Source organism: Myotis daubentonii, chromosome 12, assembly GCF_963259705.1.
Source record: "Myotis daubentonii chromosome 12, mMyoDau2.1, whole genome shotgun sequence".
NCBI classification, from domain to species: Eukaryota; Metazoa; Chordata; class Mammalia; order Chiroptera; family Vespertilionidae; genus Myotis; species Myotis daubentonii.
In genome coordinates this window covers 26,706,315-26,720,603 of record NC_081851.1, presented here as the reverse complement: position 1 = coordinate 26,720,603, position 14,289 = coordinate 26,706,315, and the positions used below count along the sequence as shown (strand labels likewise).

General features: G+C 40.9%; 1 protein-coding gene across 1 annotated transcript in view; it reads left to right on the top strand.

Annotated features, from left to right (window-relative positions):
* Positions 1-14,289, top strand: part of DNAH6 (dynein axonemal heavy chain 6) — a 235,511-nt gene that overhangs the window by 190,197 nt on the left and 31,025 nt on the right. The window contains exons 61-63 of the mRNA XM_059659291.1: positions 1,745-1,880; positions 8,689-8,861; positions 11,077-11,267. Coding sequence (XP_059515274.1) covers positions 1,745-1,880; positions 8,689-8,861; positions 11,077-11,267 — 500 coding nt within the window. The remainder of the gene's footprint in view (positions 1-1,744; positions 1,881-8,688; positions 8,862-11,076; positions 11,268-14,289) is intronic.

Below are 14,289 nucleotides of genomic sequence, written 5' to 3'. Positions count from 1 at the left end.
TCTCTCTCACTCTCTTTCTTCCCCTCCCCCCTCCCTTCCACTTTCTAAGAATCAATGGAAAAAATTGGGTGAGGGTTAACAAAAAAATACAAAATAAAAATAAATAAACATATTTTTGTTTCAAAGGACACTATCAAGAAAATGAAAAGACAACCCACAGAATGGGAGAAAATATTTGCAAATAATAGTTGATAAAGGATTTGAATCTAGAATATATAAAGAACTCTTACAACTCCATAATAAAAAGACAAATGACCTAATTTAAAAGTAGAGGAAGGACCTGAGGAGATACTTCTCCAAGGAAGATATACTAAGCACATGAAAAGATGCTTGACATTATTATTCATCAGGGAAATGCAAATCAAAACCGCATTTGTGAGATACCACTTCACACTCAGTAGAATGGCTATAATAATAATTTTTTTAAAAAGACAGGCAATAACAAGTGTTGGTGAGGATGTGGAGAAATTAGATCCCTCATAAACTGTTGGTGAGAGCAAAAAAGGTGCCGCTTCTTTGAAAAACAACCTGGCAGGCCCTCAAATAATTAAACATCCAAGTACCATAAGATGCAGCAATGCCACTTCTAGGTATATACCAAAGAGAAAACAGATGTCCATAGAAAAATTTGGGCATGAACGTTCATAGCAGCATTATTCATAATAGCCACAACGTAGAAACGACCCAAATGTCCATCAGCCGATGAGTGGATAAATGAAACTCAGACAATGGAATGTTATTTAATTGAAGCATGAATAAACCTTGAAAACATTAAGCTCAGTGAAAGAAGTCAGTCACAAAAATGCCAGATATTATAAAATTTGACTTATATGAAGTATCCAGAATAGACAAATCTACAGAGACAGAGAGCAGTGTAGTAGTTGTTGGGGGCTGGGAGGCGTGGGCAGATAGGAGGGTAATCGCTAAAGGGTACATGGGGGTGTTGAAGAGGCAAAATGCTCTAAAATTAACTGTGGTGATGGTTGCACATATCTGTGAATTTACTTAAATACATTAGATTGTATGCTCTAGATGGGGGAAGGGCAATGGTGTGTGAATTGTGTCTCAATAAAGCTCTTTTAAAGTGTCGTATAGAATGTCAGGCAAATATTCATGAAATTTTCGAAGAACTAGTGTCAGTCTATAATCACAGCTGTTTCTGTCTCTTTTAAAACTGTTTACTCACATGAAAGTGCTTCATGGACTACCACCAGATGGCATAATACTTTTCCCAGAAATTTCTAGGAATATATGAAGTGCTTAGACATACACTCAACTAAGCTAGAATAAGATTGCCCCTTGTCTTGCTATTGATACTGGTCTTCTACTCACTTTTTCCCATTTCCTAGAGGTGAGAACATCTGGAAATCTGATTTGGAGACTAGATCTTCAGGGGAAAAAAAGATCATTAACCATAAGAATACTTGGGGGTCGGGAGAGACTAGTGTGTGTTGGAGAACAGGCTGGAAGTAGCGTTAACAGATTTAATGCTAATTCTTCACCAGATCAGCTGCTTTCGGCAATGTCAACCTGCAGGCTTTCATCAGCTGCACTTCTGTGCAAAGGTCTACAGGTAGAATAGATCCCACACCATTTCTATTTCACCGTAGCTTATTACTTCTCTTAGGTAAATGGTTATTTTTAACATGCTATTAGAGCTTGATTTTTCACTTAGACAAGGTGAAAGCATATTTTGTGGCTGTCTTTGTGAATCATTACTCATTTTCTTTCTGTCTTATAACAGGAACGCCCACCTAAGCCTGAAATTCCCTGGCTGCTTACTCAGGTGTGGTACTCATGCTATGACTTAGAAGAATCATTTCCAGTTTTTAAAGGACTTACGCAATTTATGTTGTCACATCCTGTTTGCATACAATTAGGTATGTAATATGGAAAAAGGATCTGCTATTAGGGTTTGTAAACAGACTCACCAATCCTAACTTTATCATCTCTTTTAACCTTTTCTGCAATATCAGTATTTTTCCTCTAGGAAATTTCTTCATTGTTAAGAAATTATTAATTACTTGTTTCCCCAATTTCTTGAGTTGAAGGCTTAGCCCATGAATTTTCAATATTTCATATTTACTATTATTTCCATTTTAAGGGTATATACATTTGCCTCTAAGTGTTGCTTTAGCTGCATCTCTTCTTATTGAAATACTAGGGGCCCGGTGCACGAAATTCGTGCACTGGGTGTGTGGGGGGGGGGGGAGTGTCCCTCAGCCCAGCCTGCCCCCTCTCACATACTGGGAGCCCTCAGGCGTTGACCCCCATCACCCTCCAATCGCAGGATCGGCCCCTTGCCCAGGCCTGACGCCTCTGACAGAGGTGTCAGGCCTGGGCAGGGGACCCTCATTTCCCCCCATCACTGGTTCTGCCCCCAGCCCAGGCCTGATGCCTCTGGACAAGGCCTCAGGCCTGGGCAGGGGACCCCCAGACCCCTCTGATTGCTCGCTCTGCCCCTGGCCCAGGCCTGATGCCTCGGCCAGAGGTGTCAGGCTTGGACAGGGGACCCCTATCTCCCCCCGATCACTGGCTCTGGCTCCCGCCCAGGCCTGAGGCCTCTGGCCCAGGAATCATGCCTGGACAGGGTACCCCCATCTCCCTCTGATCGCTTGCTCCACCCCCCGCCCAAGCCTGACGCCTCTGACCCAGGCTTCAGGCCTGGGCAAGGGGACCATCATATCCCCCCAATCCCTGGCTCCACCCCCCACCCAGGCCTGATGCCTCGGCCAGAGGAGTTGACCCTCATCACCCTCTGATCACCAATCACCAGATCGGCCCCTTGACCAGACCTGAGGCCTCAGGCAGAGGTGTTAGGCCTGGGCAGGGGATCCCCAGCTCCCTCTGATCGCTTGCTCCACCCCCCGCCAAGCCTGACGCCTCTGACCCAGGCTTCAGGCCTGGGCGAGGGGACCATCATATCCCCCCAATCCCTGGCTCCGCCCCCCACCCAGGCCTGATGCCTCGGCCAGAGGAGTTGACCCTCATCACCCTCTGATCACCAATCACCGGATCGGCCCCTTGACCAGACCTGAGGCCTCCGGCAGAGGTGTTAAGCCTGGGCAGGGGATCCCCAGCTCCCCGCGGTTGCAGGCTCCGCCCATGCCCAGGCCTAACGCCTCTGGCCTAGGCGTCTGGCCCGGGCAGCGGGGACCCACAGCTGCAGTGGCCCCACGATCGTGGGCTCTGCTTTAGGCCCAGGCAAGGGACCCCTAGCTCCCGGGACTGCCAGCTTCGACAGTGCCCAGCTCCCATTGCTGGCTTCACCCCTACTTCCTGCTATCACTGGCCAGGGCGGCAAAGGCTCCTGATTCTCCGATCATGGCTGGGGGGCAGGGCAAAGGCGGCCCTGGGGCCGCCTTTGCCCTGCCCCCCAGTTCTAAGCTCCCCCCTGGGTTTCCGATCACTGTCAGTGGCAGGGGGCTTCTTCCTGCTTTCCCTTTCGCCTCCCTGCATTGTGCCTACATATGCAAATTAACCGCCATCTTGTTGGCAGTTAACTGCCAATCTTAGTTGGCAGTTAATTTGCATATAGCCCTGATTAGCCAATGAAAAGGGTATGGTCGTACGCCAATTACAAATTTTCTCTTTTATTAGTGTAGATAACGTGCATATGGAAAAGTGTTCCAAATCAAAATTTTACAATTTGTTTCTCAAAAACTGACTACACTTAATGGACCAGTACACAAAAACCAAGAACTGGAACAGTCCCAGCCTCCCAAAATCCCCTCATACTCCTTCACAAGACCCTTACCCTTTCCCCAGAGGTAATGACTGCTCTGATTATAACATTCTATATTAATTTTCCTCCACAACTTTTAATATGTACCCCCTTTTAATTTTAAAATTACACTCTTTAATTCTAAAGCATTTAGTATATTTTGGGACTATCTTTTTATTAATAATTTAATTCTATTATAAAAATTACATTCCTAGTCTGCATAAAATTGATTCTTTGTAATTTATTTAGACTTCGGTTTATGTAAAATATTCCATATGTGACATTTCTTGGATGCAAGACTCCATAAGTTTAGTTAACATCCACTACCAAGCATAATTACAGAATTTTTTGTGTGTGATGAGAACTTTTGAGATTTACTCTCTTAGCAACTTGCAAATATACAATATAGTATCATTAACTATAGTTACCATGCTGTACCTTAGGCCTGCAGAACTTACTTATTTTATAACTGGAAGTTTGTACCTTTTGGCTCCCTTCACCCACTTTGACCACTCATCCACCCCCTCCTCTGGCTACTACCAATCTGTTCTCGTATCTATTAGCTTGGCAGCTGGGAGGTTGTTGGTTTGGGGGTTTTTTTAGATTCTATATATAAGTGAGATCATACGGTATTTGTCTATCTCTGGCTGACATTTCACATAGCATAATATCCTCAAGGTCTATCAAAATTTATTGTGTTTACTTTAGTGATGGTTTTTATATTTGATCTGTCAGTTTCTAAGACAGGTAAATTAAGGTATACCATTATGACTGACAATTTCTCTTTGTAATTCTGGAATTTTTCCCATATTTTGTGAAATTATGGTGGTTAATACAAATAGATTTAGGATTATCATCTTCGTAGTAAATTGTTTCTTTTTTATTAAAGAGTATTTCTCTTTATTCTAAATAGTTATATTTGCCTTAAAATATATTTTTTAATGTTAACATTACTACAGCAGGTTTCTCTTGGTTGGCATATTATACTCTACACTATTCATTTTCAACTCTTGTGTCATTCTCATGTTTTTGGTGTATCTTTAGTGGGATTCTGTTGATTTTTTAAAAATTTATCTTTATTGTTTAGAGTGTTACAGATGTCCCTCTTTCTCCCTCATTTACCCCTTCATGCTGCTCTCTTCTAATCCCCAGGCCTTCCCTGCACAATTGTCTGTCCATGCGCTGTGAATATATGCATAAGTTCATTGGTTGAACTCATCGCACCCACCCCCCTTCCCTCTGAAATACTTCAGTCTATTGCCTGCTTCCAGGTCTCTGGATCTTTTTTGTTCATCAGTTTATTTTGTTCATTAGATTCCACATGTAAGAGAGATCATGTGATACTTGTCTTTCTCTGACTGGCTTATTTTGCTTAACATAATACTCTCCAAGTCCCTCCATTTTCAAAGAGTAAAAGATCCTTTCTTTTACAGCTGTATTATAGTCCATTGTGTAAATGTTCCAATTTTTTAATACATGAATCTACCGATGAGCATTTGGGCTGTTTCCAGATCTTAGCTATTGTTAATAATGCTGCTATTTACATAGGGGTGCATATAGTCTTTCTGATTGGTGTTTCTGGCTTGTCAGGATATATTCCTAGAAGTGGGATCACTGGGACAAATGGCAATTCCATTTTTAATTTTTTGAGGAAACTGCATACTGTTTTTCATAGTGGTTGTGCCAGTCTGCATTCCCACCAACAGAATACAAGGGTTCACCAGCATTTGTTGTTTACTGATTTATTGATGATAGCCATTCTGGCAGGTGCAAGGTGATACCTCATTATCATTTTAATTTTCATCTCTCTGATGATTAGTGATATTGAGCATTTTTTCATATGGGTCTTGGCTCTTTGTATTCCTCTTTAGAGAAGTGTCTATTCAGGTCTTCTGCCCATATTTTAATTGGATTATCTTCCTTTTGTTGAGTTGTATGAGTACTTTATGTGTTTTGGAAATTAATTCCTTATCAGATGTATCATTGGCAAATATGTTCTCCCATACAGTGGACTCCCTTTTCATTTTGATGCTGTTTTCTTTAGCTCTACAAAAGCTTTTTATTTTTATGTAGTCCTATTTGTTCATTTTTTTCTTTTGTTTCTCTTGTCCTAAGCGATACATCAGTGAAAATTCTGCTCTGTGAGATATCTGATATTTTGTTGCCTACATTTTCTTCTAGGATTTTTATGGTTTCATGACTTACATTTGAGTCTTTTATCCATTTTGAGTTTATTCTTGTGTGTGGTATAAGTTGGTGGTATAGTTTCAGTTTTGCATGTACCTGTCCAATTATCCCAACACCATTTATTGAAGAGACTGTCTTTACTCCATTGCATGCTCTTATCTCCATTGTCAAATATTAATTGAACATAAAGTCTTAGGTCAATTTCTGGATTCTCTGTTCTTATCCATTGATCTATATGCCTGTTCTTGTGCCGGTACCAGGCTATTCTGAGCACAGTGGCTTTGTACTATAACTTGATATCTGGTATTGTGATTCCTCCAACTTTGTTCTTCTTTCTCAAGATTGCTGCAACTATTCAGAGTCTATTTTTGGTTCCATATAAATTTTTGGAGTGTTTGTTCTAGGTCTGTGAAATATGCTGTTGGTATTTTAATAAGGATTGCATTGAATCTGTAGATTGCTTTGGGCAATATGGACATTTTTAATGATATTGATTCTACCAATCCATGGACATGGTATATTCTTCTACTTGTTTATATCTTCCTCTGTCTCTTTTTTCAACATCTTATAGTTTTCCAAGTACAGGTCTTTTACCTCCTTAGTTAAGTTTATTTCTAAGTATCTTACTTCTTTTGTTTCACTAGTTAGTAGGATTTTTTTTTTTTTTTTAGTTTCTCTTTCTGAGAGTTCATTACTAGTGTATAAAAACGCCATAAATTTCTGAGTGTTAATTTTGTATCCTGCTACATTGCCAACTTCATTTATTAAATCTAGTAGCTTTTTGGTGGAGTCTTTAGGGTTTTCTATGTACAATATCATGTCATCTGCAAATAGTGATAGTTTTACTTCCTCCTTTCCAATTTGGATGTCTTTTATGTTTTCTTCTTATCTGATCACTGATTAGGACTTCCAGTCTATGTTGAATAAAAGTGGTGAAAGCAGACACTGTCTTGTTCCTGTTCTTTGTGTACCCAGTAATTGTGGTGATTTAAAGTCTACATGGACCAGAATTTCTGGGATCTTAATATGCTTATCTGATTTCTGAATAAAGACTAGAAAAAATAAAATGTTCTTCAATAACTACATCAAATAGAAATTATGTTTCTATATTGTGGACCAGTTTTACAAGATAGCTAGCATTAGAGGTAGAACATAAAAAGAAAAAACACTCATAGGAGAAGCCTAGAGATGAACATTTGCAAACAAACCCAAAGCAGAAAGGAATAGATGAAGCCTCAGAAACACAGAGGCAAAGAAAGAGAGAAGAGGTTGAAAGGCAAAGTAATTCTGAGAACAACTTATCATTTTTGAATAAAAGGCATTGTGTTACCCTGTCAATTGGGATGAAAATTTCAACAATTTAAAGCTATTTTCCTGCTCTCATTTGTAAAATTTCAAGATTTATTCTGGAAATCCTACAGGATTGTGAAGGTTTATACATGTGTAATAGTATGGCTTGTGCTCTAAATGTGAACTTTAGATCTTTGTAGGTCAAGTTTAATCATTCCAATGTCATTCTTACTTTCAAAAGCTTCCTAATTGCCTTAATATTTTGTCTTTGATGGTCTCTAAGTGTTTCATGTCCTATTAGTTGAGTTATCATTTAAAATATGCTATCTTGTCTTATTAGCCAAAGCCTTGGTTGATTGTACAATAACCTCAAGAAAAAAGAATTCCCTTTGGAATAAATGTTTCCATTACTTGGTTTTTAGAATAAAGCAGCCACCTTCAAACAAAGAGCACTGCGGTGTGCTGAGTGAACCTTGTGGTCTCATGCCACGGAATTGTCTTTATTCCGTATAGAAACTAGAAGTCTTGAGGTGCACCCTTCTTCAAGGCCATGGTCTTAACGTGTCACTAAATTTCTGTCAATAACTCTGACTGCAGTTATTAGGCCCTCAGAGAAAAGCCCCAGGAGACCAGCTGGAGAAAGTGGCTTTATAGCCAGGAATGTAAGCCAACCATTCTGCCTAATGTTTGACTGTAGGAACCTGTTTTGTCACTGCTGTGTTGGCTTGCCGAGAGCTCCCAGCATACTGTGCACCTTGTATCAACAGGAATTTCAACGCTAATTCTTACTGCATGCTATAACCATTGCAAGGGTTATAGTATGTGAAATGCAAGTCCATTTCTTATAACTATTCCAAGGGTGAGGGGGAGCAATGTATTAATGCTGATCAGGGCATAAAGTTGTGTAGATTGTCAATTTAGTCATATATTGTTTATATTATGTAGGCCAGAATTTTTAATTTGCTTCATCTGTCACAGACTAATAATGGTGTATTATTTCCTACCTCAATTCTTTTTCTACTTTTTCAAACTCTACCTCCAGCAGTGAGGGATATATTCTTATACTATTATCTGGAACATACAGGTTCGTTTTATTGTGCTTTTATTATGAGGTTTGACTTTTACTATAACCTCTTTTGTCCCATTTAATTACATTTGCCTTGAATTCTAACTTGTCCAATGTTACTCTTATCACTTCAGTTTTCTTTTTGTTCACATGTGATTAACGTATTTCTATGCATCCTTTTATTGTAACCTCTCTCTTATTTGTTTCGCTTTGCTTTTAAGTGGGTTTCTGTTGAATATTTTCTGATCCAGTTTTAATTTCTTTGCTCTTTAATTAGTCTGGATAGGGGGATATCAGTATATTTATATTCATAGAAAGAATTGATAGTAAATGTAGAGATTTCTAAATTACCAAATATATTTATTTAATTTAAAAGTCAAAACAACTCTAAATAAGGCATATTTGTAAATTATGTTTCCAGGATCTTTTGAGACTTTCATTAACTCACAGGATTTGAAAAACTATCCCACAGTAGAGGAAGAAGAGGAACAACTCCTGAAACAGAAAGTGGACTTGGAAATCTATGAATCATGGCTTTCAAAGTTAAGCTCTTTCCATAAGCTAATTCTTGTTAAATCTTGTAAAGAAGAAAAGGTAAGTTGTGTTTTTTTTAACTAAAGAACTGTGTTATAACTATTTCTACTAAAGCTCACCAACTAGTTATGATCCATGAACTGATAAGATTTATTTGTTAGCCATGGTCGTGAGACACACATTTGCGGGCTGGCATGTGTACACATGCACTTCTATTGTATTGCCTCGTCCTCCACCTGAGAATCATAAACCTTACATACCAATGGAGAGACAATTAGCACTAAAGCAAATCAAAAGACAGAAAAACCAAGCAAATTCCACAGGAATCCTTGGCTCTATTGCTTTACCTGATTCATCTCCTTTCTGTATTCCATGTACTTAACCGTGTTCTTGGATATATATGTATTTCTGGATATACATTATGTAGATTAGAGCCTAACCAAGGGTGTGTTTTATACAAACTTATTTCCACATGTTTAAAATGTTTCATAAAGAAAATCAGTTCAGAGACATGAGAAATTGCACATGTAACCCATAGTGTTTGATTTTTCATTAATAAAGCTATCAGAATCCTAGATCTCTATATAAGAGTAATAAAGTGACCTATTTTCCAGAAAAATATTTCTCCAACTTTTTAAATTCAGGAGCATTTCATGAGCGTGTTACCACTTTTATATTTACACTAGAGGCCCGGTGCACAAATTCATGCACGGGTGGGGTCCCTCGGCCTGGTGGGCAATCGGGGCTGATCTGGGCCGGCCAGTCAAGGGGAGGGAGTTTGGCCAGGGGGAGGGACTGCAGAGGTTGGCTGTCAAAGCACACTGACCACCAGGGGGCAGCTCCTATCTTGAGTGTCTGGTCCCTGGTGGTCAGTATGTGTAATAACTACCGGCCGGTCATCCAGTTGTCCAGTCATAATGGTCACTTAGGCTTAGATAGATAGATAGATAGATAGCCCTCAAGAAATAAATTACTGGTGCTTTGTCTTGTGGTCATTTATTGTAAACTTCATGAGCATCTTTTTTTTGTCAAAGTAAAAAGCAAATAAATAGCTCATATCTTTGAAAATATTTTAAATAAAAATAATAAAGAAATGTACTCTGGAATTATAGTTAGTCACACAATGGAACAAACTTCCAGGCCCCTCGGCCCTGTCTCAAAGCTGTCCCTTCTGGGCCACGCCACCTTTACAGTAAGCACCACAATATAGCCACACTTAGGTGGGCAAGCATGTGACTATCTTTTCCCAGAGTGGCCAGATTGGGGTGCCATTCAAATCCAAACAACATGTCTCCCCCACCCCCACCCCCAATAAAAACATGGTAAGACTTGTTTGGACAGGGTGTTGTCAACACCTCATGGAGAGCTAACATTAAATCCTGCTACTGCCTACAGCTGTGAAAGATGTGGCCTGCCCCACCTTTAAGGCAGCCAGCCGTTCACATTGCAGGCATGGCAGGTTAGGTTTGTGTATTTATCATGGCAGTTTGGGGGCACAAATATCTCGTAAAAGGACACCTTTTTCTATCTCAAACAAAGACTCCATTTGGGCTCTGGAGAGCCATGGTCTGCAAGAGCAGAAAAGGTTAAGTTGGCTCGGGGGAGGTCGGTGAAGGGAACACGCTGGTGTAGAAAGTGGCCCGGCCAGGGATCTGATCATCAGGGCTGGGGCTGGTTCCTGAGAGAGGTCAGAAGAGGATGATGAGTAGATAAGAAATGAAGATGGTGGACAGCATACGGAGTCAATTCCTCTGAGAAACTGGCTTGTGAACGGGAAGCAAAGAAATGAAATAGTAGCTGGCAGGGCACTGCAATGAAGGGAAGGCTCTCTCGTTTGGCTTTTAAGAATAAGAGACAATGGAGCCTAATTGGTTGGTGATAGGGAGATCATGGAGAGCGGGAGAGGTCAATCATGCAGGAGTCAGTGGAAGGACTGAAAGTAAAGTCCCTGAGAATGCAAGAGGGATGGAACAAAAGGAGGCGAGGATGGGGAAACCGCAGGTGTACAGATAGACGGAGTGAAGGGGACATTCCTCTCGTGTAATACTTTATCCTGCTCAGTGCAGTCAGGAGGAGCACGGCTGTCAGCAGTTGGGTGGTGTACAAGTTCACCAAGTTGATCCACAGGAAGAAATATACCCAGTCAAGAGAGAATGAGCTCAAAGGACAGGGCACCGGCCTCTGAGAAGCTGAGGGGAAATAGAGTAAAATTATGAAAGATACTCAACCAACACTTTTTTAAATGTGTTTTTCTTTTCGCCTTTTCACCTTTCAGGTGGTTTTTGCTCTTACAGATTTTGTCATAGAAAATCTTGGGAAACGCTTTATAGAGACACCGCCTATGGACCTGCCGACTCTGTATCAAGATATGTCCCACAACACTCCCCTCATATTCATCTTAAGCACAGGCTCCGATCCCATGGGCGCATTCCAGAGGTTTGCCCGGGACAGAGGATACTCGGAACGGTAAGGTCTCCTTGTGCAGATTCAGCAACTCATATGAATATCTCCTTGATAAAAGTTTCCCTTTTTGTTCCTTCTATGGAGCATGAATTCCTACATCCAGGTAACCCTTACTAAATAAACTAAGAAACATTAATATTTAGCTAACAGTGTTGTTAAAATGGGGTCAAAATCATAAAAGTATATGTAAATTTCATTTGAGAAAGGGAGATGATTTAAAATGTTGAAGTCTGATAATATAGTGGAATAGTGACTAAAACTTACTTGTTATTTAAGACATTTTTAATGTAACTGTAAGAGGATTATAGTTTACTCCCCATGCTCAAATGTGCAAAGAAAAAAAATCCATAGCTCCTTAGGTTGTATTCTTCTCATCTTTCGCATGAGCCTCTACTCTGCTCAGTAACAGGGGCAAGGGGAAGTTTAAACTTGTGCATTAAAAGGACTAAGACCAAGTAAGAAATAGACTATTTGAAGAGGTTAAGGCCAAGTAAGAAATAGACTATTTGAAGAGGTGAAGGTGATCACTGTTTACTAGTATCTCTAGCTGTCTACCAGGAAAAAATGTAAATGTTGTCTGCAGAAACACAAAATCTTAGGCACACAATAAAATAAAACCAGGTACATGGAAAGGCCAGAAAAAAATGTTTAAAAACTAAGAAAAATAGCCCTAACCGGTTTGGCTCAGTGGATAGAGCATCGGCCTGTGGACTGAAAGGTCCCAAGTTCGATTCCGGTCAAGGGCATGTACCTTGGTTGCAGGCATATCCCCAGTAGGGGGTGTGCAGGAGGCAACTGGTCGATGTTTCTCTCTCATCGATGTTTCTAACTCTCTATCCCTCTCCCTTCCTCTCGGTAAAAATCAATAAAATATATTTTTAAAATAAACAATATGCAATAGGAGCAGAATACACGGTGCGCTGATAATGGATACATGCGACAGATTTTTAAATAACATTTAACATATTCAAAGAAATGAAGGATTGAAAAAATTAGTAGAGAACTGGAATTATTTACAAATGATAGATTGATTTGATGAGTGAAACTAAACAAGGAAGAAGGCAGAAGAGAAAGTAAGAGGCGGATACAGATTAATGGTGGGAATGAAAGATGGTACAGCCACATTGGAAGACAGTTTTGTGTTTTCTTACAAAATGAAACATACTCTTACCATTCTATCTAGCAATCACACTTCTTGTATTTACCCAAGGAGATAAAAACTATGTGTATGCAAAAACCTGCACTTGGACGTTCACTGCAGCTTTATTCATAATTACCAAAACTTACAAGCAACCAAGATGTCTTTCAGTAGGTGAATAGGTAAATAAGCTGTGGTACAACCAAATAATGAAATATCACTCAGCACTAAACAGAAAGGTACTATCAAGCCATGAGAAGACACGGAAGAAACTTAAGTGCATATCTGAAAAGGCTACATACTTTATGATTCCAACTACATGTCAGTCTGGAAAAAGGCAAAACTGTGGAGACAGTAAAAAGAGAACAAAGTGTTTATATCCAATATAAAGAACTCTTAAAAAGAAAAAGGTAATTCACAATAGAAAAAAAAAAAGAGGATAGCAAGGGGAGACATAAAATGGAATGGCCAAATGGCCAATAAATGAACCTATGAAAAGGGGAAACAATTTAAACCTCAGTGAGATACCACTATACATTCATCAGGTGTCAGCAAGGACATGGAGAAGCAAGTACTCTCACCTGCTGCTGGGAGAAGTGTGGAATGGTGGCATCACTTTGGAAAATAGTTTGATACTATAAAAAAAGTTAAACATTATACATATTCTGTCAAACAGCAGTTCCACTCCTAGGAATGTACACAACAAAATGGAGTGCATATGTATACCAAAAGACATGTACGAGAATGTTTATTGAAGCATTGTATGTAATAGTCAAAAGCCATAAATGATCCAAATGTCCTTCAAGAGCAAAATGGATAAAAAGTGGAATATTATATAACAATAAAAATGAATGAACATAATGACACACAATAATATAAATTAATCCAAAAATATTGTTGATTGAAATGGGCCAAATATAAAAAAATATGATTTCACTTATATAAAATTCAAAAACAGGCAAAATTGACTGATGGTGTTAGAATTCAAAATAGCCTTTGAGAATGAAGCAGATACTGATTGAGACGGTGATGGTAAATGTCCTTTATTTTGTCCTAAGTGGTGATACATGTGTATATTCACCTTGGGGGAATTCATTAAGCCATGCATTAATGATTTGTACTATTTATATACTAAGATATATATATACTAGAGGCCCGGTGCACAAAAATTTGTGCACTCGGGGGGAGAGGGGGTCTCTCAGCCCGGCCTGTGCCCTCTCGCAGTCTGGGACCCCTCGGGAGATAACGACCTGCTGGCTTAGGCCTGCTCCCGGGTGGCAGAGGGCAGGCCCAATCCCTAGGTGCAGCCCCTGGTCGGGCTCAGAGCAGGGCTGATTGGGGAGTTGGGGCGCCGCCCCCTGTCATGCACAGAGCAGGGCAGATCGGGAGGTTGCGATGCCACCCTCAGTCACGCTCAGGGTAGGGCCGATTGGGGGATTGGGGCACCGCCCCCTGTCACACTCAAGGCAGGGTCGATAGGGAGGTTGCGGCGCCACCCCTGTCACGCACAGAGCAGGGCAGATCAGGGGGTTGGGGCGCTGCCCCCTGTCACTCACAGAGCAGGGCCCATCAGGGGGGTTGGGGCTCCGTACCCTGTCACACACAGAGCAGGGCCAATCAGGGGGTTGAGGAGCTCCCCCCCCGCGCCCCCCGTCATGCACAGAGCAGGGCCAATAGGGGAGTTGGGGCACCGCCCCCTGTCACACACAGAGCAGGGCGGATCAGGGGGTTGGGGCGCCGCCACTGTCATACTCAGGGCAGGGCTGATGGGGGGGGGGGTTGGGGCGCCGCCCCCTGTCACACACAGAGCCGCAGGGTGATCGGGGGTTGGGGAGCTCCCCTGTCACGCACAGAGCGGGGTTGATCAGGGGGCTGAGGAGCTCCCCC